Source organism: Alligator mississippiensis, chromosome 5, assembly GCF_030867095.1.
Source record: "Alligator mississippiensis isolate rAllMis1 chromosome 5, rAllMis1, whole genome shotgun sequence".
Lineage (NCBI taxonomy): Eukaryota > Metazoa > Chordata > Crocodylia > Alligatoridae > Alligator > Alligator mississippiensis.
In genome coordinates this window covers 209842799-209864750 of record NC_081828.1, presented here as the reverse complement: position 1 = coordinate 209864750, position 21952 = coordinate 209842799, and the positions used below count along the sequence as shown (strand labels likewise).

The window sequence follows — 21952 nt, the reverse complement described above, 5'->3', positions numbered from 1 at the left end:
CAGTGTAATTATGCAGGCTGCAAAACATACATCAAGCAGAGCAGTTAAATACTCTTTGGCATGAAAAGGCCTATTATTAGCATGGATGGAAAAATCCCCATCAACATTGTTTTGGATGGAAAATTTTGATTTTCAATTAAACAAAACTTCCAGAAAAACATCTGTTGACTTTAGAAAGGTTTGATTTTTTTTTTTTTTTAATGATCAGTAAACATGTAAAAAATAAAATAAATCAGTCCCATTACCCACAGAAGTGTCTCATGGGAGCTGTAGTTTAGTTTTCTCATGGCCCCTTTCTCCTCCTGGGCCAGGCTCTGCTCTCAGACACCACCTCCCTTTATACCAGTGATTTTCAACCAACGTGCTGCAGTACGCCAGGATGCTTTGGGATCCGTTTAAAGCAGGGGCAGGCCATTATTTTGGGTTGAGGGCCACTTACTGAGTTTTGGCAAGCCATCGAGGGACGCATGACAGGCAGTCAGGGGCAGATAAATATTAATTTTCTAATTTTTTTAAGGGTCCCGCGGGCCAGATAGAATGGCCTGGCTGGCTGCATTTGGCCCACAGGCCGCATTTTGCCCACCCCTGTTTTAAAGATACCATAGGGTGCCATACAATAATAGCACTGTTAGATGTGCAAACATTTACACATGATTCACAAGATAACCGTGAAGATTTCCAATAGGACTCCATGATATCAAAACCATTCTGACCCACTGCGGCCTTTCTGAGTTCTTTGCAACAGAAGAATTGTTCTGTTATTTCTCCATAGTCAAAAAACAAGTGAAAACTAAGAGCTGACATTTTCCAAGGGGTGCCTTGAGTCTTAAAAGGTTGAAAACCACTGATCTATTCATTACTTCCAGGGACTCCCATGTTGTGACCAACTCCCTTCACAATGAAGAGATAGCATGGGGAGATGTCATCTGATCATGGAGCCTGGCCTGTAAGGGGAGAAGGGGAACACGGGGCGCCCGGTCCAGAATTTCATTTCACGTAGGGGACGACCAAACTGCAACTGCGAGCGACACCGAGTGACTTGACTAAAGCATAGGAGCGATTCTGTTGCCTTCCCGGGTGCATACATTTAGGGTCTCTCTCCCTTCTCATATTTGGATATTACAGGATCATCCCTACTATGGATGATGCTTTCCCCTTGATCTTCAAAACACCCCCAAAGATCAATACATGCAGTTTGCCTTTGGCACGCACTGTGTCATTAAGCGGCAAGCGTGGATTTATGGAGGGAAGGAGACTTCCAACAAACTTCATTCCTCCTCGTGCAAATTAATCCGGAGTCTGTAAAGTATCTTGCACCAGCACCAACTAACATGATGTGGTCAAGAGTATGATGCCATTTGGACTCTTCTTCAGGGAGTCTAAGGGCCCCGGGGTGGTTAGATGTCTCTTGTCTTTGCCAAGACTGTGTTTGGCATCTGCAAAGGTTGCAGGCAGGAAAAACTGCTCTTTGTATTATCTTCTCCAGACATCTTGGGTTGGGCTGAATGTGGCCTAACATCATAACAAGGCATATCAACACTTCTGAGTAACGCTGAGTAGGAAGAACAGCAAGGAGTGAAAGAGAATCTGGAACAACATATGTGATCCCTGGCAGTGAAGGACAATCTGCCCTGGGCATCTTCACTGTATTGTTAGGGAGTTGCATTTGATTGACACACATTTTCCTTTGGGAATGAGGACAATCTCAGAGCAAACTCTCAGCGAGTCTTGCTCAGAGCTGATGGGGCTACCTTTGTGGCTAATGAAATACCTAGGCACTCTGGTTCAAACCCCTAGTGATTCCACAAAGCATTCATTTCTAAGTCTCTTATGCACAGTAAACTGCACGCTGTTTAATAAGGCACATAGGTGGAGTCTTCCTTGCTTGAAGTCACTCAGCTGAGCCTTTCTAAAAGATAACCTCTAGCTCAACCACAGGTCATGGGCTTGATGAAGAAATTGCTGGGTAAAATCTTATGACCAGTCATTCATGAGGTCAGGCCATGCCATCACAATGGCCTCTATTGTCCTTAATAATGAGGTCTCTAAATCAATAAACTGAACCTCGTGCAACCTGCGGGGTGTGTGTGAGAGACATTTAGAAATGGATGTCCTGTTACTTTTGTTAAGGGTCCCAGGACTTTGTCCTTGATGTTCCAGGTCAACATGTCCTCTCACTTTATAGTGCATTGTGTGCTGGTTGGTTGCCAGTTTCCATCTCAGAAGTATATTCAAGTCAGTAATAAAACAGCTCCTTTACAATGAATTTTTGGACCATCCTAAGGGGAGACAGTCTCGAGGAAAGTCTGTGTATGTCTACACCTCTACTTAGGGGTGTCCCTCTGGGCCTCCTTCCAACCCCTCCAGACCAATTATCCATGTTTATAAGTCTTTAGCTCAACCCCAGTGCATCTTTATCCTGACCCCAGAAGCTCTGCTGAGCATCAGGAGCTGAGGTGAAGCTGTCTCTTATGCCACCTCCCTCTGCAGGACTGTGCTCAGGGTTTACCCAGGTGCTCCACTCCTGGCTTCCAGCCTTTCTGTGCCCCATTCCCTGTCTATACTGCATCTAATTAGAGACAAGTACAGAAGAAGATACTAATAGTGGGTAGACTGACTCATAAAAGGCCTCCACTAGAGGAACAAGAAGCTTACTGTGTTTGCTTCACTATAGGGCTATACTGAACAGTGTCTCAAATTAATCAACAATGTGCTAAATCCCATGCAGGTTTCCTTTAGGATGTGGAGTGGGACCTGGGAGGGATGCAGCTTCTTCCGGCCTCAGCTTCTTCTGCCCCAGCCCATGAGTCTTGGTTCAGAGAGTCCTAGCACCGCATATTCACAATTGGAAGGCTTCAAGCCCTAGTGATGGGGAGAGCAATCATGTCCGAGACATTGTTCTTCTGTTTACGCCCACTGCAGAGATGTTCCTTGTTGGCACTGCTAAAGGAGGACCATTTATGCTGTAAGCCACTCTGAGTTGTCTCAAGAGAAAGTGGCACCAGGTCTTACTACTTACCTGAGCTCTTTCCCGCAGACCTTGCAGGTGAAACATGAGCTGTGCAGAAGGGCCCGATCAACAACCACTCGCTCCATAGAATAGACAGGCTGAAGGCAGGAGGAACATACTTCCTTCATCATGGACTGAAATGGCAAAGAAGAAACCAAAGTCAATTAAACCAAAATGTAATAGGTAGCATAGCTTTGCTAAACTTGCTCCAGGAGTTTCACTTCCTTGCCATTTTAAAATGAAGATTAATGTCACTTTTCTAAAAGCTTCAAACTCAGGATTGATCCAAGGCATCTGCCATCATGTATAGGATCAGAGTCTGGGGTCCAAACAGGAATGGGTTTGCAGAACAGAAGACTTGCACTGGGCCTTTGCCCCTTTATGAAATTAGGCAAACTGAGACAAGAAAGACTATCCTGTAAACTCTTCACTGGATGAGCAAACCTATGGAGGTCTTTGGAAGCAATGTCCCTAGAGATGCTCACAGAAACTGGGCAGCTCAGACCAGAAAAGGCAGCAAATGTAAATGTTAATGTTCTACTAGCTACAGTAATCTGCCTGGTCTGATCATCCAGCGTGTTTTCTTGTAGGCCGCATTTCCCAATGTGATGGGATTCAGCTAATACCAAGTCATGGGAATAGTTGCAGCGAATCACTGTGGTATGAATGCCCTAGCCAATTTGATTCTGGAGAGTGCAAGTGTGAGAGAGCGCGACAGAGTGAGTGTGAGAGTGTGTCAGCAAAGAAGCACAGGCTGTAGCTCAGCTGCAGAAATAGCCATGAGTTGTTTGCATGGTTAAGCAAGCGGGATGTCTTTGAAGCTTACAGCCGTGTGGGTAGATCACTGGATCTAGTTTTCAAAGTGACCCAGTTCTACGTATCTAACCTTGATGAATCCTTTTGTAAGCTTGGCCAGTTTAATTTTCCAGGGGCACAGGCCACAAAGTGGTGGAGATGAGATCATCCCCTGACCACACTGGAAACCAATTCATCTCGTTTGCTTCGCTGACTTAACCAACAGCCATTGGTCAAATGAACGTCAATCTGATTTTTCTTCCTGAAAGCCATTCCATTTCTTTAGCCGTGTGTTTTGCTGTTGCTCTCTGATCACTCAGTCTCTATATCCAGTGCATTTACAGGTCTGCTTGCAGCTTTGGACACAATTTCCTAGGGAGCCTGCAAGAGACTGAGATGAGTATACTTTCTGCCCTTACTTGGAACAGGTCAACAGCCACATTTTTATGTTGACATCACTCCAGGCATTTTAAAGAACGGTTCCATTACTACACTCACAACATGCCTTTAGAGATGACATGCTAAGGGGAAAAATATTGTGCTTTTCATTTGTAACTAATGTCTAAAAGTACCTAGACTTTTAAAAATCTCCTGCTTTACTTTGAAAATATCAGGGAATGTCAAACTTGCCTATTGCTGGATGACTGGAGGCACAGGACAGCCAGACTGAGAGGTTCTTCAGCCTGTCTTTACAATTTGGAAACTTTCGGAGGGACAGAGATGTTGATTGACAAATTTGTGAATAATTTAACAAAAAATCCTAGCCAATTCTGTATTGCCCATGCCCACTGATGCATTAATTCCCATTAGTTCTGTAGGTCTTCACAGAGGAAGTGTCTACATGAGATGCGTTAATGCGCATTAGCCTAATTTAATGTGCATTATGGGTGCACATCTACATGTACGTGGCCTTAATTCACATTAAAAATGGCAAAATTAGGCTAATTGCTCCTAAATTCGATCCCTGCAAATGCATTTGCAGGGATCGAATTTAGGCACGATTAGTTAAAGTGCATTAATGCACATGTAGACGTGACCTGGCACTAACTTTAGTGCTAGGTCTGCCCAGCCACTAGGGGCACATGGCACTAACTTTAGTGCGAAGTCCCTGCACATGTAGACACCTACCAAAAATTGCTTAATGCACATTAAATTTAGTTGTGCTTAAATGCACATGTACATGCACCCAGAGAGTAGAACTAGATAATAGCAATTTTTGTAAACCAGTAAATCAACTCAGGTATATCGCTATATGTTATATGGTTTAAATTAAAAGCCAAAAGTGAGTTTGTGACTATCCTTGTGTTTTCCTTTATTATACATTGCTAGGATGCAGGGTTGTGATCAGTACCATATCAAAGAGCTCGAACATTTCCAAAGATGAGACTTTAGCAAGTAGAAAGGGGTGTGATAAAAATGACTAGGAGCAAGTTACTGGAGCATGATGGTCTTGCCATCACATAGATAATGCTGATGAAATACAGTGGTGGTGTTTGAATGATGTTGAGCTGTGATAGTCCAGGAACTGCGAGAGGCAACGATTCTTTTGGGTGACATCTTTTATCAGACCACCTGAAGGGACCAGAAGAAAAATGTTTTGCATCAAAAGCTTGTCTAACTCAATCCCAACTATACAGTTGGGCCAACGTATGGTATCATCCAAAGAAATCCTTGCCTCTTGATGAAACACAAAGGGATAGCTCGCAGGACTGTAGCACCGTCATGGATGGGTGCAAACTGTTCAGGAAGGACAGGCAGGGGAGAAGAGGAGGAGGGTGACTTGCACTTTATGTAAAAGAGCCATATGATTGCTCAGAGCTCCAGTATGATGCTGGAGACACCCTGACACCTTCTGGGAGGACAATACAGCAATGCATAGGCAATCCAGGAAGCTTTTGGGGAATGTTGGGAACAACTTCCTAGTGCAAGTGTTGGAGAGGCCAACTAGGGACCATGCTCTTCTTGACCTGCTGCTCAAAAACAGGGAAGAATTGGTGGGGAATGTAGTAGTGGATGGCAATTTGGACACCAGCAACCATGAGATGATTGAGTTCAGGATCCTGAGAAAAGGAAGGATGGAGAGCAGAAAAGTAAGGACCCTGGGCTTCAGAAAAGCATGGGTGAGAGGTGGGTACCTATAGCTGAAAATACTAGCAGAGCTCAGATGGGGAAAAAAACAACTTTTAGAGAGGGGAATCTCAGCCCCAACTTGCAGCTTGTGCACTACAGACACAAAGCACAGAAAAGTTGTCATGTTAGGGATGCTATCAGAATAATTAGTGGAGAACCATAAGAGGTGAAGGAGAGCTGTTTGAAATTAGCCATCCGTTATGACTAGGAAACACAGAGCATTAGCAATATCCCCAAATAAGATGCACACTTTGCTTTCAGAAAGCAAAACGTAGGGGAAAAAAAATATTTTTTTCAGAGTCAAGGCCAATTGTGTGACCTAGAGTAAGTCCTACTGGAACCATAGACTGTCCAGGAAATGTGGCATCCTAGCTCCTATTCTATTCCCCTTGGCTTCTCTTCCAGCCAAGAAAAAAAAATCAGCTTCCCTACTAAAGACATGCACTCCAGTTTTGAAGTGTTTATTTTTGGTGGAAAGGTGCATATAATATGCAGCTAAATATGGTATCTATTTAATCTCTGTAGGCGCCTATACATGAGCAGCGAGGCTGCTCCGATGCGCTGTAATTCCAGTGTGGAGCAGATTTGATTAATCAAGTCTGGCAGAGTGATAATTACCTTGCTCCAGCAGACTCCAGCGTCTCGTGTATCAGTTTACCTGCAGTTAAAAATGGCGGTGGGGGTGCTTTAACTAAAGCTCATCAAATGAGCTTTAGTTAAAATGACCCTGCCACCATTTTTAACCATGGGGACGCTGATACACGAGATGCTCCTGGCACTTTAATTAGAGTGTCTGTTTTTAAAAAAATTATAGCACCTGGGCTCCAACAATGACGCTTCCCAAACTCAGAGCATCCATCTGAGGCTGGTTTGAGCTCATGCCCAATACACATTGTCCAACTGGGGAAGGAACATTAAAAAAAAATTATTTGGGGAAAAGTTTGCAGCTGCTTCAGGCCAAATGGATATGCTAAAGAGAACGGAGTGACCATGTGCATGTGTTTTTGGGCTTCTGTTGCAGACAGCCAGGTATCGGAGGAAATGGGTGGCTTGAGGTGACATGCAGTAGCTAATGACCCTAGGTGTGTCCTGTGAATCCAGCGGCATAGGGACACCAGAATGGGAACAATGGGGCTCAAGGCTCTGGCGAAGCAGGGGCAGGAATCCCTTTGTTAACTGCATTTCTGCCCACCCCTCCTGCCACAGCAGGAGAAGTATCAGCATAGCCAGCACAGAGCAGATTAGGGCCACCCTGCATAGAGACCGTCTCATTTCCCTGAAGTTACTTTTCATCACTTCCAAATTAAGCATTTGAAGTTGCTTAGGACGGCAATCAGTGGCAGGTGCAGGAGGGGGGCACATCTGGGATTTGTCTCGGTAACCCCGTAGTTGCTAGCTGTACCGGCACCTGCCATTCATAGCAGCAGCTATTCTCTGCTGTCCCAGGGTGCGAACCCTGCCAGTTATACCTTGTGTGAATCCTCCCCTGCACAGGTTTAGTAAAGCGTGTGTGCTTTGCATACAACTGAAATAGAGGGAAGATGAAAAGCATTACTAAGCAGTTCAGGTACTATAATCACGATTCATGTTCTTCAACCATTTTTTGAGCAACAAGACTAAATATGATTAAAGGAAAGCAAGTAGCTGTAATTTTTCAGTAAATTGTTGATCACAGAGGTTGCGGGACATCAGGAAAAGTACACATAATAGAGATTTTGGTTTGAAGGACTGGCCTGAGCACAACATGGAGTAACAGAGCTAAGATACTGCTCTTCACCGTTACATTTACTGGGAAAAATTAACAGAGAAAACTAATGAGATGTCATATAATTATGCAAAGCTTTTATAGCTTGCTAGGGTGCAAGTGCACTGGCCTGTTGGTTAAGATGAAGTGTGGTATCATTTTGCTAGCCAATATTTTCTATTATTAAAGGACCATCTTGCCTTTGAATGGGGAGATTCAGTGAATGGTTGGTTGTTTTAATTTTCTGCTACTATGGCCTCTTCCAGTCACCATAAGAGAAATGCCAGCGGCCTGTGAGCAAGAGCTGGTGTTAAGTTGATAGGTTATGTTCAAATCGGGCCTTTTGACTGAAGCAAATGCATTCAGTGGGAAATGATGTTCAGCATGGTTTCTGGGGCATTCAGACGCCTTCTCTCATGAAGCTGGTCCAGCATCTTAATGATCTGGGGCATGTCGGTTCTTATCGGATGTGCACGTACAGCTTTCCAAAGGCTTACAGAACTCAGAGCAGAGCAAAAAGATCTGAGTTTGGGGCCCAGAGCCTGATTCAAAACCTCTTTTCTTGGCCCAAACCTACTTCAGAGACCACAAAACTCCAGCTAAGACATAGTGAGATGGTAATGGGACATAATGCTTGAGAAGTTCAAAGCTCAGGTAGAAGAAGGTCCGCCAGTGTTTCTAGGGATGACAGGAATAGCTTATCGATGGGTGACGTGGCGTTCTCTGAACATATTACAGCCACTCTGGGAATAAACCCCAGCAATTCAGCCTGCCCCTTTCTTCCACCAGGCTTTGGTTGTTTCGTGGCTATAATATCATATGAAGAGACACAGTCAAGTGACTCATTCTGGGTCCCTGAATACCAAGTTTGACACATTACCTCCTTTAATTCTCCCATTGATTTTGTACTTGCAAGCAGGCCATAAAATGACATTTATCATGATTACCTCTCTGCAGGTTGCAAATGCATATGAAGGGAGAGCAGGGATGCTGGGACATATAAACAATATGATATGTTGTATCCAGAGGCCCCAAATAATTCACAAGCACACTTGGGATTTGAGAGAAAAAAGAAAAAAAAAATACCAGTGTTTTTGCAGGGTTGCAAGCAAAAGGCACATACTGATACCTCAATTTATATTTGTTTCAGTGCTTCAAGGGGCCATGTATGGAGCTGAAATAATACAACATCTGTCTCCTTATGGTATTTTAGTTCCTGGATAATGGAAATACCATGAAAGAATTACATCTCAAATTATTTCAGCCTCATAAATGGATCTTTGAGGCGTTTAAACATCCTGGAAAAGAGAAATACAAATAAGAAGATCATTATTTTAAGTGCTGGCAGGGCTAGATATTTGGGTTTATTTGCAGTCCCGTGGAACCATTACAACCTGATGCACCGTTTCCTAAAGAATCGTTGCACTTATCTTTTACATTAAATAAAAGAAAGAAGAATTCCGGGTAACCTGAAACAAATTAACACCTGCATCAATCAGGGATTAGAAAAGTAGTGGTGGAAATATTTTTGATGGTAATTCTAAAAAAAACCCAAATCAACTCAAAAGCAGAATTGGAAGCAAACCCCATTGCCTTGCTTGTGGAATTGATCCTAAACAAAATGATTCCTGAAGTTCTGCCGTGCTTGACTATTATTTTAATCCCCGCCAGATATAGTCCGTGCAAAGTGGCTCTCATGGTGTCAGGTGTTTTTGCCTATTGCTTTATTTTTTAGTGTATCCCTACTCTTCTGGGCTCTGGCCAGAATTGAAACCATTGTGCTGCCTACATTGCTGATGATGTCTCTTGGCTATCTCACTATCAGCTTAAATGTAACACGGTCCAGGGCCCAATTCTGTATCTTGCAAGTTTGTGGAGTCACTCTTTGCGGTGTGCGCCTTTTATCCGAGGGATGGACAAGTTCCACTTGGTTCATTCTCCATGCTCCTTCTGAAAGGGCCTGCCTTATGTGTCAGAGAAACGTAGGCAAGGCTGTCTCTGGCCGCTTGTGGATGACACGGGGGTTTAATTCTCCCGAAATTGAAGTGGTGTTTTTTTAAAAACACCACTTCAGTTTAGGATGAAGTAAACCTTGCCTACATCTGTGTCAGAGCCTGATACTTACCTGTCTCTCCAGCGGTGGGGAAGGGAGAGTTTGCTGCTGTCAGGCAGAGTGGTCCCTGAGCTGTCTGGGGGGGTGGGTTGGTACTTCCCTTTGGGGCAGCATCCCCCACCCCCCACAGTGGCTTGGGCAGTCCCAGGGGTCACCGCAGCCACGGAGGGAAGCACCGGGCCCCTGCGCAGCTCAGGAAGGCAGGCAGGCTCCGGGGGGGGAGAGAAAAAATAAAGATCAGGCTTGCCATTTTTTTTCCCCCTTCCATGGAGCTTGCCTTCCCAGGCTGCTGCTGGGCTGCCTGCATGGTCTGCCTGCGCAGCTCCTGAGCCACACACAGCCGGGTGCTTTCCTCTGCGGCTGTAGGGTAGGAAACTAAAACTCCTAGGACGTGTTTTACTTTGCAGCGCCCCTAAGTCATTTGCTGCATCCTAAAGTCATTTAAGGTGCATTACACTGCCGAACATGCTACAGCAGCTGGAATTAATATGCACTATGCCACCGAATGTGCAAACAGCAATGCCATTAAAGTGGTGCAAAAGGCATTTAACCCCCTTTAAATTCTCTTTAAAGTGTCATCTACAAACGGCCTCTGATTTCTACATCTGACCTCTGGCAGGGTCACTTGAGAATGATGTACAAAGTGTTAGGCCTCCTTCCAGGGCTTTAGTGCTCCAAGAGTTTCTTCCTGGCTTCCCCACAGCCAACCAGCATAAGTGCTGATTTTAGCCTTCTCTCTTTACCTTAGTTGCCACTTAGTAGCAAAAACTACCCCGTCTTTTTAAAGCACACCTACTTGAACTCAGCTGGATTTCCTGAGCCAGTAGGTGCCACAGGTTTAATTACACACTGCAGAAATAAATATTTTCTTTTATTTATTACAAGGTTGCTGGGTTTTAATCCTGAGTGGAGCTGAACCCCTCCCTGCCAGAGGTAATGAAGCAGAAAGGAGAGCAGTAACACATACCTGTTCGACAGCACTTTTCATCAGTAACTCCGCAAGCGAGGTCAGAATTCTCATTTCCACTTTACAGAAGGGGAAACTGAGGCACTGAGTGGTAAAGTGACTTGCCCAAGGTCACCCGAAAGACTAAGGGCAGAACCAGGAACAGAATCAAGGTCCTTCTGTTTTATAGAGTGGTTAAATTTTTAACAGATCCTTCATGATCTCATATACCTGGAGAAAAACTCACTTGTTCTTCTCCTTTCCAGATTACAGGCTCAATTGTGACTTTAAACTCAGCCCTAAATCAAAGGCAGCTGCATTGGCTGTCCCTTTCCCAGGTATAATCCCACGAAGCATAGATACTTCTCCCAGGGTGCAGTACTTTTGCTTCCTCCATGCTCTGTGAGAGAGGAAGTACTGTATTTTCTCACATGGAAGCACCCCAAATAAGACCTGCACCTTGTTTTGGGGAAGCGAAAATGAAGAAAGCTACTTTGATTAATGGAACATCATGACCATTATAAAGGAGAGGTGTTGTTAACACATTTTGAGTAAAGAGCAATTAGTAGAAATCAAGTAGATTCTAACGACCCATGAAATTACCTTACCTCTCTCTGCCTGAATAGAAATGCCATGGCTGCCCTTCAAGGCAGAAATATCAGCTTTCCTGCGGAAGACATGCACCCCAAACTTGGAAGGCTGGTTCTGGGGGAAAGGCTGTGAGCGGTGTGCATGTAAATATGGTAATTTGCTGCCGGCCTTCAGCAGTTAGCTCTGTGTTGCCTAATAAGTAGTGGCACATGTATGGAGCCTGCTTATTCCTACATGACTGGACTGGACTCAAGGTCTGAAAGGCCTGTCCAGATCTCGAAGGGCTTCTGTTCACTGTAAAGTAAACTCCGGCTGTTGCTAGGATGACCTCCTTGACCCTGCTCCTGTCCCCATACAGAGTAATCTGGCCTGAATGTGGGGTACTTCACATGCGGGCTAGCTGGCTTGGCCAGGAATATCGGCTAAAGTACAAATGCTGTTTACAACCTGGGTGTCAGCCCAAATAATTTGCCTTGAGAGGCATCCTGAACCGTTCACATATTGATAATCTTCCAATGCCATCACACACTGTATATCCAGAAAGACAAACAATTCTTCCCACGGTCTACTAGAAAAGAAGCTCATTTTATTGAAACATAGAAAATGATGGGCTATACCCCCAAAGTCCTTGTTACACATTAATTCTGGGTGGCTCCTGGAGCTCTTAACCCCTGGATTGTCCACACATTAACACCTTTCAAGTGGCTTAAAGCACTTATTATGCAGTTCAAAGTTACGCCACTCTAAGGCAGGATTATCTCTTGATCCACATAACCCTACTTCTGCCCCATTAGGGTGTAGCCACTCCCCACCGATGTGCTGCTTAAATTGAAGGTGTGATTGCAAACTAGCACTAAGGTGATCAATATTTGTGCGGCTCACAGTGCAATGAGTAACAAAGTGTCATAGGTAAGTGCCACGCTAGTGTGGGCACGACTGAGCCAAGGCAGGTGCTCAGACCGGGGCACTGACCAGCCAAGAGAACTATGAAATGCCCTACGAGTAATTGCTCCAGTACCATAGGAACAAATCTCAAATTAGATCTAATTAAACTCATTAATTCATCAAACCTTAGACACCTTCTTTGCTAATTTTACTGTCTTTTTAAGGATATTTTTAGAAGTGGTCAAAATGTAGGGGAAAAGTATTTTTTTCCTTTGAATTGTCAAAAATGATAGTTACAAAAGAGGAAGCAATTGCAGAGACGATCCAAATGTCGACACTCAAATATGACAGGCTAAACTGGCTCATTAAAATACGATTTCTGAATTCTCTGAAATGAATCCAACGCACGGCAAAACAAAATCACACAGACCAAAGTCTTTTTGGAGGCAATGTTTACCTTCAGAATGCAGCAATAAAAATTAAAAAAAAAAAGCCACAAAGTATCTAAAATCTTGAGTTGAGAATGTACAAAACAAAAGTAATTGTAAAAAGAAAAAAAAAAAGCTTTACAAAGTTTGAAAATGTTTTTAAACGTTAAACACTTAAGAAAGTTTGGAGTCTAAGATACAGTTTTGTATATAATGAATAATAAATTACAAGTCTAAAAAAGAAAGAAAGGAAAGCAAAAAACCATCTATTTTGGCTTATTTAATCCAGTCTTAACCACAGCATTGTTCTTTATATCCTTTTAAGGGGAATGATACTGATTAATCTGGAAATCCTGATTTAAACAGTTTTAGGTAGCATTAAATCCTTTCCCTGTAAAAGTTTCTGCTTAGCACACAAACACTTTGAGAATGTTCTTTTTTTTAGCAAATAAGAGAAAACTAATCCAACCCACCCTCAACCTGTATGTGTGTGTAGTATGTGGAATAAAATATGCTTATTGGGAAATCATCACTGATATTGGGAAGACGAGGGCAAGGCGGGAAAAACTAGTCTGCTTCCAATGAGTGGCTCCTTTAGCTGGCTCTAATCCTCCCGTCTTCTGCCTGTGTTCAGGGAGGCCACGGATGCTCCTGGAAATACTGTTCAGAAGGGAACAAACCACCATTTACAATTAGCTAATTTTCACACTCGTGTTTCTATCAGAGTGTCAGGTCTTTGGATGCAGGTTGATGCTGAGTCGGTAGGGTTGCTCAGATGGATGCCGTTTGTCCCAAAAGCTAAATCCAGATGCCCCTCCCATACACAAACACTAGGATAATGTCCTTGCATGGCTCATAAGACTTGGAAAGTTCCTGCCTGTGTGATGTATTTGTTGGGTGTGTTGTACACAGTTCGCACCTCCTGCTATTCCAGGATGCCTATTTTTTGGGTTTGGAGTTACCAAAAGTGACAAAGACCACTCCGGGGTCCTGAAGGCTGCCGTTGGAGTGAAATTCTTCCCCTGGGCTGCGCAGATACCTCCGTAGCAGAGGCGAGGCGGTGACCTCGTAGTGGGGGGGAGAGACAACGTCGCACATGGTGGAAGTTTGGGTCTCCGCTTGCTTGGTGACGGTGGTAGACGAAGTGATGATTTTGTTTCCAAACTGATCCACCTCCTCGTACTGCTCCGTCACGGTTCTGGTGGCCCCGTAGAGCTTGGATCCATTAGGCCCGGTCTGCAGTTCCAAGATGCTCTTCTGCCTCTTTGGGTTTTGTGGGCTGGAGACAATCAGGGGAGCCTGAGGATTGAAATCAGAAAGGCCTCCCTTGAGCGCACCATGGCAGTTGCCCTTGGATGTGTCCAGTGAGCACTTTTCTTTGTCACTGGTGCTACTGCTCTGGTGCTCTGGGTTGCCAAGAGAGTGCTGTCTAATTGAGCTCATTCCTGCCTTCATTTGGATGGGCTCCTGTTCGTTCTCCACTGGAGCTAGGTCACATCCACCTGCCCCCCCTGATTTGTGGACTAATGAGCTAGATCTGTCCAGAGAAAAGGGATCCCTTTTGTCTTGGGTGTCAGGAACGTCCGGAGAGGGCAGATCCCAGGCAGCGTGCGCTGCCCTGGGAGACTCTGCAGGCTTTCTGGCAGCAGATGCGATGGAGATATAGGAAGGAGAGGAGGGAGAACTCACACGGGGCTGAACCAAGCTGGGGACCGCTAACTCGGCCTTGGACACCTCAGTCTTTTCTGTTGCCTTTGCACTTCCTGCCGAGGCTGCGTTTGACGTCTCCTGTCCTGTTTTTTCTTGCCTGGATTTGCTGGACACAATGCTGATTTTGCGGATGTTGTTGCTAGTAGCGGGGCTCTGGGCATTCCCCAGAGACTCCTTGAAGAGGCCAGAGAGCCCAGCTATGTCTGATTCGGACTTCAGGCTGGAGACTGAGTAGAGAGCTTTCCTGATGGCCTCCTCAATGTCCAGCAGCCTGGCGAGCGTCTGCTCCTTCAGGTGGATGATCTCAGCGCTTGCTCTCTCCAGGTCTTCGAAAGCCAGCTCCACCGAGGAGACGCTGTCGGAGTCCTCCTTCACCGCTGGCTCGACCTTCTCAGCCTTGTGCTGCGGTGGCTGCTTCGGCTGGCGAGACTTGTGCCGAACCACCCACTCGGGGACGTCCTCAAAGAAACTCCTCAGGGCCTTTACGTCCACCTTGCACGTCTCCTCTTCGAACTCCCTCACCCGCGTCAGGATCTCCTGCAGCTCCTCCTGCCGCCGCAGGTTCTCAAAGATCTCCATGGCCTCCTTCACGTTGCCCTTCATGATCTCCTCCTTGTGAACAGACAGCCGCTTGCGCCGTTCATCCTCCGTTTCCCGGCCGGGCTTCTCTCGCATGACCACCACTGGCTTCTCCTCTGCAAGCTGCTCCGTCTCCACTTCACATGGTCTCGGCCGTCTGCTGTTCACCTGCTGTTGCTCAGTCACCTGCTGATGGGCAAATGCTGATTTCCCTTCTGCTCTCTTCTGATTCGTTTTCCGGATATGGCTCTGATTGTCCCATGACTCGTAAGCATTAGGCACACTTGCATTTTCTGCCTTGGGTGAGGCAGCTCCTTTCCTTGGAAGGGTGGCTTGACCATTCGGAGATACATTTGACTTACTCTGACCTTCGGAGTGAGCAAGAGCTGCCTGAGATCCACCCAGACAGCCTGGTTTGGATGCGAATATGCACCCGTTCTCTGGGCTACAAGTGTCCGTGCATCCCTGAATGCCCTGCAGGACTGCTGCTTTCTCGTTTGTCTGCTCCAATTCAGAAACGGACACTTCATTTTTAAGTGGTTCTGATGTCTTCGAATGCTTGGACTCCACCTTGCCCTGTTCTTCCTTGCTTGCCTTGTACCTTTCCTCTGCTATCTGAAGAGGTGTTTTAGCAATGCCTTTTGGTGTTGCTGTCTCACAGGTCTGGTCCTTTGCCTTGGCAGTGCTGACTACTGGTGACGGTGGAGTACAGCGTTTTGTCGGATGTTCCCCACAACCTGATTGCTCTGATACCTCTGCATCACATGTGCCCTTTGCCTCATCCATGGGTGGTCTGCTTAGCTTGCCTAGGCCTGGGGGTTTAGGAGGCCGCGGGGGTGGGACTGGCTTGGTCAACCTCCCTTTGCTGTTGCTATCATGGTGTGAACGTGCCTCTTGTAAGAGACGCTCAGGTTTTGGAGGTGGGACTGGTTTCTTCCGTGGTGGGGCAGTAATTTGTGGTTTGGGGAGAGTCTCTGGCTTGCCTGGGGGGCTCTGATTACTGGCTTGGGTGGAGATGGGAGCAAGGGTCTGTGGCAGAGAGCTGTGTGTGGGTGCAGGACCTTCCAGGCCTTCGTCCTTGCTGGCTGGTGGTAGAGGGGCTGCTTCTGGTGCTTTGGTTGAGGGTGGGCAATGCTCTGTTTTCATCACAGCAGCTGGAGGAGGAGGAGGAGGAGGAAAGTCAGTATCTGGCTGCGACCCCGAAGCCACTCCCGCTGCCTCGTTACTAACCGCAGGAGCCTCATTTTTCTTTTTACATGTGGTATACGACTGCCCTGCATTTCTGTATATCATAGCAGCTTTAAAATCCCCTTTGGAGACATTAACATTAGACTTTTCCAGTGACTGAAGCGTGGCCTTTAAGTTACCTCGAACAACATCCTCCTTCTCTACCGGTCTCTGTTCTGCCGCAGCACTTTGCAGTGCTCTGATAGCTGTCTTTACATCACCTCTGATCATAACATCTTGCTCTCTTTCTTCTTGCACTGCTTGCTCTTTGTAATCAGACTCAAGGAAAGGATTTACATAGGTTTTCACTGGCTTGGCAGTATAAAGGCCATCCTTAATGCTAACATCTGCACTAGGCATAACTTGACTTTCCTGGCTCAACTGCTGTTCTCCCCGTACTTCCTCAGAAGCACTGACCTTTTTGTGGGACGTCATGCTCTTCTGTGACACGCTTGACTGGGACTTGGAGGCCTTGTGGACTTTGGTGGTGGTGGTGGTGGTGGCACTGCGAGCTTGACATTGCTGGGTGGCGGTACAGTCCTGCTTGCGTACCGTTGACTGGAGGGTCACTTTCTTCTGCGTGTTGACGGCCTGCTGCTTGGAGGCCATGTGGACTTCCTCACTGCTCTTGTGGAGCTTGCTCTGGACATGGTGCTGAATGCTTTTCGCCTCGGCTGTGGCCAGCCTCAGACTCTGCATGGCGGCCTGAAGATCACTTCCAAGAGCCTGCTCTTGTCCGTCTGCTGTCATTTGGCTGGGCTGCCCCACCACCAGACACTGGCTTGCCTTGGCCGCCTCATCTTTCTGAGCCATCGCTTCAGCAGAGGCTTCTTCCTGCAGCGCAACCTTGGCTCCCTCTATGACCGATTCTTCCTTCTCCACCTTCTCACTACCATCCTTACTCTTTCGAAGTGACTTGATGGTCACCTTAAGTTCCCCACGCTTAGTATCTTTCTTTTCCACCACTGTGGGCAGGCTTAGGGGCTTCCCAAGACACTGCACAGTGGAGCTTGCGGCACCTGCATCCGTTGCTTCTCTCTCTAACGTGCCCTCTTTACTTACTCCTTCACACATGAGCACTTTCGTAGCCCTCTTCACATCCCCTGTGACAACATCTGCAATTGCTTTCTCTGCTCGTTCTTCTTCTTGCAAGACATGTGTCTTAGCCCCCTGCGTGTCTCTTGGGATAGGTTCAGCTGGTTCCTGTTCAGCTTGGGATTGGACAAGGGACTCAAACTCTGACTTATGCTGCAGGGTCTTTAGATAGTCCAGGTCTCCCTTCTCAATGCAACTGGTGTACAGTTGGACATTTCCCTTCTCATTGTCTTCCCGTCTGATGGTCGCTGCTGTCCTCTGCTCTTGTGAGGAAGCCAGCAGGTTTCCGATGGTTGACTTCACATCCCCTTTGACAACCTCCTGCTGAACAGAGTGGTGCAGGAGGGAGTAGATGGTCATCTTCCTTGACCCCGTCTTCATCTCTTGAATGACCATTCCCTTTTTGATGGAGATGTCTTGGCTAGGGAGGTCATGGAGAACCTTTGTCACATCATCACTCAAGTCCTCTGCGCTTTTATGGGCTTTGCTTGGATCTAGTAGCTGCAGTGGGCTGACTTTAATCTTGCCCTCCTTATCCTCCTCCACCAGCACCCCCTGGGCCTCTACTTTGGTCTGGTACAGCAGCTGCAAGATGATCCGTTGCAAATTGCCTTTCACAGTCTCTTCTTTTTGGATCTCTGGAGTGCCCGGGCTGCTGAGCTGGTACTTTGCCATCCTCACGCTCTCTGCATCATTGGCTTCTATGAGGATCCCACCATGCTGGATGGCTTGGCAGGTGCAGAGGGTTTGCAAAGTTTCCCTCACAGTTCTCTCTCTCACCTCTGTTTCTTCTCCATGTATAGTAGAGCTGAGTTTGTCCAAGGGGGTCGTCTCAAATAGCCACGTTGTGCTCTTCACGTCAGCACATGGGATAGCTTCTGGGGCATCTGGGCGGGCAGAAACTTCTGAGTCTTTGAGGCTATCCATGGGCTGAGTTTCAAAGAGCCAGGTGCAGCGCTTGACGTCCCCTTTCTGACTGTCTTCTCTCTGCACAGTGCTGATGGTGCTGCCGTCAGGCTCCCCCTTCAGAGAATCAATGGGCTGGTTCTCAAAGAGCCAGGTGGAGGTCCTCACGTCACCTTGCTGGACATCACTGACGCTGACCATCCGCACATACTTCTTTTGGCTCACTTGCTGAGACTCAAAAAGCTGCTTGTTGGACTGGACATCTCCTTTCTGCACATCATCTACTGTCCTGACCACAGGTCGCTTCCCACGGGAGAAGGAATCAAGGGGCTCCGTCTCAAACCTCCATCGGGCAGCCTGGATGTCCCCTTTCTTGATGTCCTCTTGGGTGACAGCCCGAATAACAAACACTTCCTCTTCCTTCTTGATCTGGTTCAGTGGCTTGGTTTCAAACAGCCACCGGGCACCTTTCACATCACCTTTCATGATCTCCTCCTTCTTCACTGATGTGACTTCATGGTAGTCCCCATCCTTGTCCTGAATGGCATACAGTGGCTGGCTCTCAAACAGCATGGTGTAGGACTTGACACTCGCTTTGCTCATAGTCTCCTGCTGGATCCTCTTGATCTCTGTTTCGTCCACCTCGTCATGGATCTGGTTGAGGGAGTAGGTCTCAAAAACGAACCTCTTGCCTCCCACATCTCCGCCCTTGATATCCTTCTCTGGAGGGATTTCCTGGATGCCCTCAGTGTTGTCCTTTATAGCATCCATTGGGCAGTTCTCAAAGAGCCAGGTGAACTTGTGCACCGATCCAGCCTCGATGTTCTCAGCTGTGGGCACATCGCTCTTTTTCACGGCCGCAGTCGGTGTATCCGCTGTATCCAAGGGCTTGGTTTCAAAGAACTCCTTCACCCTGGACACTTCCCCAGACTGTATCTCCACACGGCTGGAATACCTGATAGGCTTCTTTGAGTCATGCTCGCCGGAGGCATCACTGACCAGGGGTTCAGTCTCAAATAGGTGGCTAACAGTTTTGACATCAACCCCTTGTAAGTCATCCTGGCAGTATGCTTTGCTGACCTGCAGATACTGTTCCTCCTGGCCTTTCAGGGAGTCCAGGGATTGGGTCTCAAACATCCACGTGTATGACTTGACGTTGGCCTGTGGTACAGAGCCATCCTCTTCCTGCTTCTTCTCTGTTTTCTCATACAGCGTGTCTATCGGCTGTGTCTCAAATAGCCACCTGCAGGTCTTCACATCGCCCTTCTGGGACACCTCCCTTTTCACCGATGAGTGCTCTTCTCCTTGGTTCACCTGGGTGTGGATGACATCCATGGGCTGGGTTTCAAAGAGCCACTTGGCTGTTTTGACATCCCCAGCCATCACCTCCTGCTTGGTGATCCCTCTAATGATATCCACCTTCTTGGTGCTTTCATCAAACTGGTCTAGAGGTCTGGTTTCAAACATCCATTTGTAGTTCTTGACATCACCGCTTATGACTTGCTCTCTGCTGACGGAGGTGATCTGGTGGAAATTGCCCAAGCTGTCCTTGATAGCATACAGAGGGGTTGTCTCAAACAGCACCTGGGTGGCTTTGACGTTCCCAGCTGGGATCTCCTCTTTCTCTTTGGTGACAGGTTCAGCATCAGCCTGCTTAATGCTGTCTAAAGGGAGAGTCTCAAACAAGGTTTTGAATGATTTCACGTCTCCTTTCACCACCTCTTGTACATTGGTGGCGGAGACCTCTTCTGAGGATGCCTTGGAGATGCTACCCAGGGGACAGGTCTCAAAGATGTGCTTCCTCTGCTTCACATCTCCTCTCTCCTCTTCTGAAAGGTTCACTTTCTTTAAATGCCCCACTTCAAAATTATCTTTCAGGGTCTCCATGGGCTGGGTTTCAAATAGCCAGAGTGTTGATTTCACGTCACCGCCGACAACTTCTTCTTTGGCTGGACCACTGTCGGAGGCTTCTCCTTTGAGAGAAGCAAGGGCCTGAGTCTCAAAGAGCAGTCTCTGCTTACTGACATCCGCCCCTGGGACAAAATCCATGGATGCTTTGAAAGCCTCTTCTTCCACCGTCAGCTCTCGGATGGCATCTAGAGGCTGAGTTTCAAATATCCACCTTGCTCCACTGACATCTGGCTTTCCTGCCTCTTCTAATGAAATCCCCCGGATAATTTGCACTTTAGAGGTGTCCTTATTGATGGTATCCAGTGGCTGGGTCTCAAATAGCCAGCGGGCTGTCCTGACGGCATTACTCTGGATTTCTTCTCTGCAGACAGATTTGATCTCGTGAATGTTCCCAGTTTTGTCCCTGATTGCGCAGAGTGGTTCAGTCTGGAAGAGCTTGATGGTTTTTTTGACGTCACCTTTCTGCTCCTGCATTTCTGACTTGAGCTGCAGGATACTCTGCTCCTCCATGGAGTAGCAACGTCCCAGGGCATCCAAGGAGTGGGTTTCAAAGAGCTGTGCAGCACCTTTCACATCTCCTTTCTGAACAGGCTCCTTGAGGACTGCCTCCTGCACGTCTGCCTCCTCGGTATACAGTTTGTTTAACGAGTCCAGTGGCTGGGTTTCAAACAGCCATCGGGCGGTCCGCACATCCCCTTTAGCCTGTCCCGTCTCTGCTACTTTGATCGATGCACATGACTTGTCCCCATTGAGTGCCTGACTCTCAAACCTCATGGATGTACTTTTCACGTCCCCGCTCCTCGTCTCCTCGTCGGCTAGCTTCTTGGTGCCCTCATGATCCCCTATAGAGTCCAGTGTCCAGTTTTCAAAGATCCAGCGCATGGACTGGACGTCACTAGGGGCTACTGTGTCCTGATTCACTGAGGCCTGTGTGTTGGGATCTTCAGTGTGGAGCATTTCTGCCAGGTCTTCTGTCACAGCTTCCTCCAGGTTCTTCCTCAGCTCAGGATGCATGTGTCTGTACAGCCTCTTCAGCTCATTCACTTGGCGCTGCTGGTAAAACTTGGATAAGGACTCCTTTGTAGGAGGTGGAGGTAGGGGGTTTGGATCTTGGCTCCCCGTGGGGGAAGCGGAGACCTGAAGGGTGTCTTGGGTGGCAGGAGGAGGTAAGCCCTCTTCTGTTTTCTTGCCATTCACCTTAGCTGACTTCTGGCTCTGAGCCTCTGCCATCTTTAGGGAAACAGTTTAAATGTCAGCATCGTCTCTCCCCATTCAGACCGGTGGCCATTAGTAGTGACAACAGCAAAAATAAATAAATAAAAAAGCCGGGAAAACCCATGCGTCTACTGAATATTAATTCCATATCTTGGCTTCAGCAGCACACAACACTCAAAAGCATCACACCACTGCAAACGCTTACGTGGTTAAATCGGTTCGCAAAGCAATACATGTGTCAAGGAAAGTCTCTCGATCCAGGCTCTTAGACACTAACATTCCCGTGGTTAAATTCAGCTAAAGTGCAACAGAGATAGTCTGGGCAATGTTAGCAAGGAAGGACAACCATTGGGATAATATTAGTAGGGCCTTGTCAAATAGCAGCAAGCAGGGAGTTAACACCCCATTGAGTTATCTCCCAGATGTGCAGGGTGGTGTCTGCATGGCGTCTGGGGAATGAAGGCCGTGTCAGGAATTCAGAAGAAAGCCCATGCAGTCTCCTGGTAATCCAGTGGGAGAGGACCCACTGACCAGGCAACACTCAGCCACTGAACAATGAAGACCACATATGTATATAGCTGTGTGGAAACCACTGGAGGCCTACTAGCTAGTGATGATCCCAGTACAATCAGAGCTGCTGACTCTTTGCAAGCATCTAGTATTATGT

At 46.9% G+C, this 21952-nt stretch overlaps 1 protein-coding gene across 2 annotated transcripts in view; it reads right to left on the bottom strand.

Annotated features, from left to right (window-relative positions):
* Positions 1-10011: 10011 nt before the first annotated feature.
* XIRP1 (xin actin binding repeat containing 1) overlaps positions 10012-21952 on the bottom strand; it is a 48239-nt gene continuing 36298 nt past the window's right edge. The window contains exon 6 of one of the 2 annotated variants that reach the window (XM_019499291.2): positions 10012-21300. In XM_019499291.2, coding sequence (XP_019354836.2) covers positions 13582-21300 — 7719 coding nt within the window. In that variant the 3' untranslated portion in view covers positions 10012-13581. The remainder of the gene's footprint in view (positions 21301-21952) is intronic. The other variant, XM_019499287.2, reaches the window with a different exon arrangement.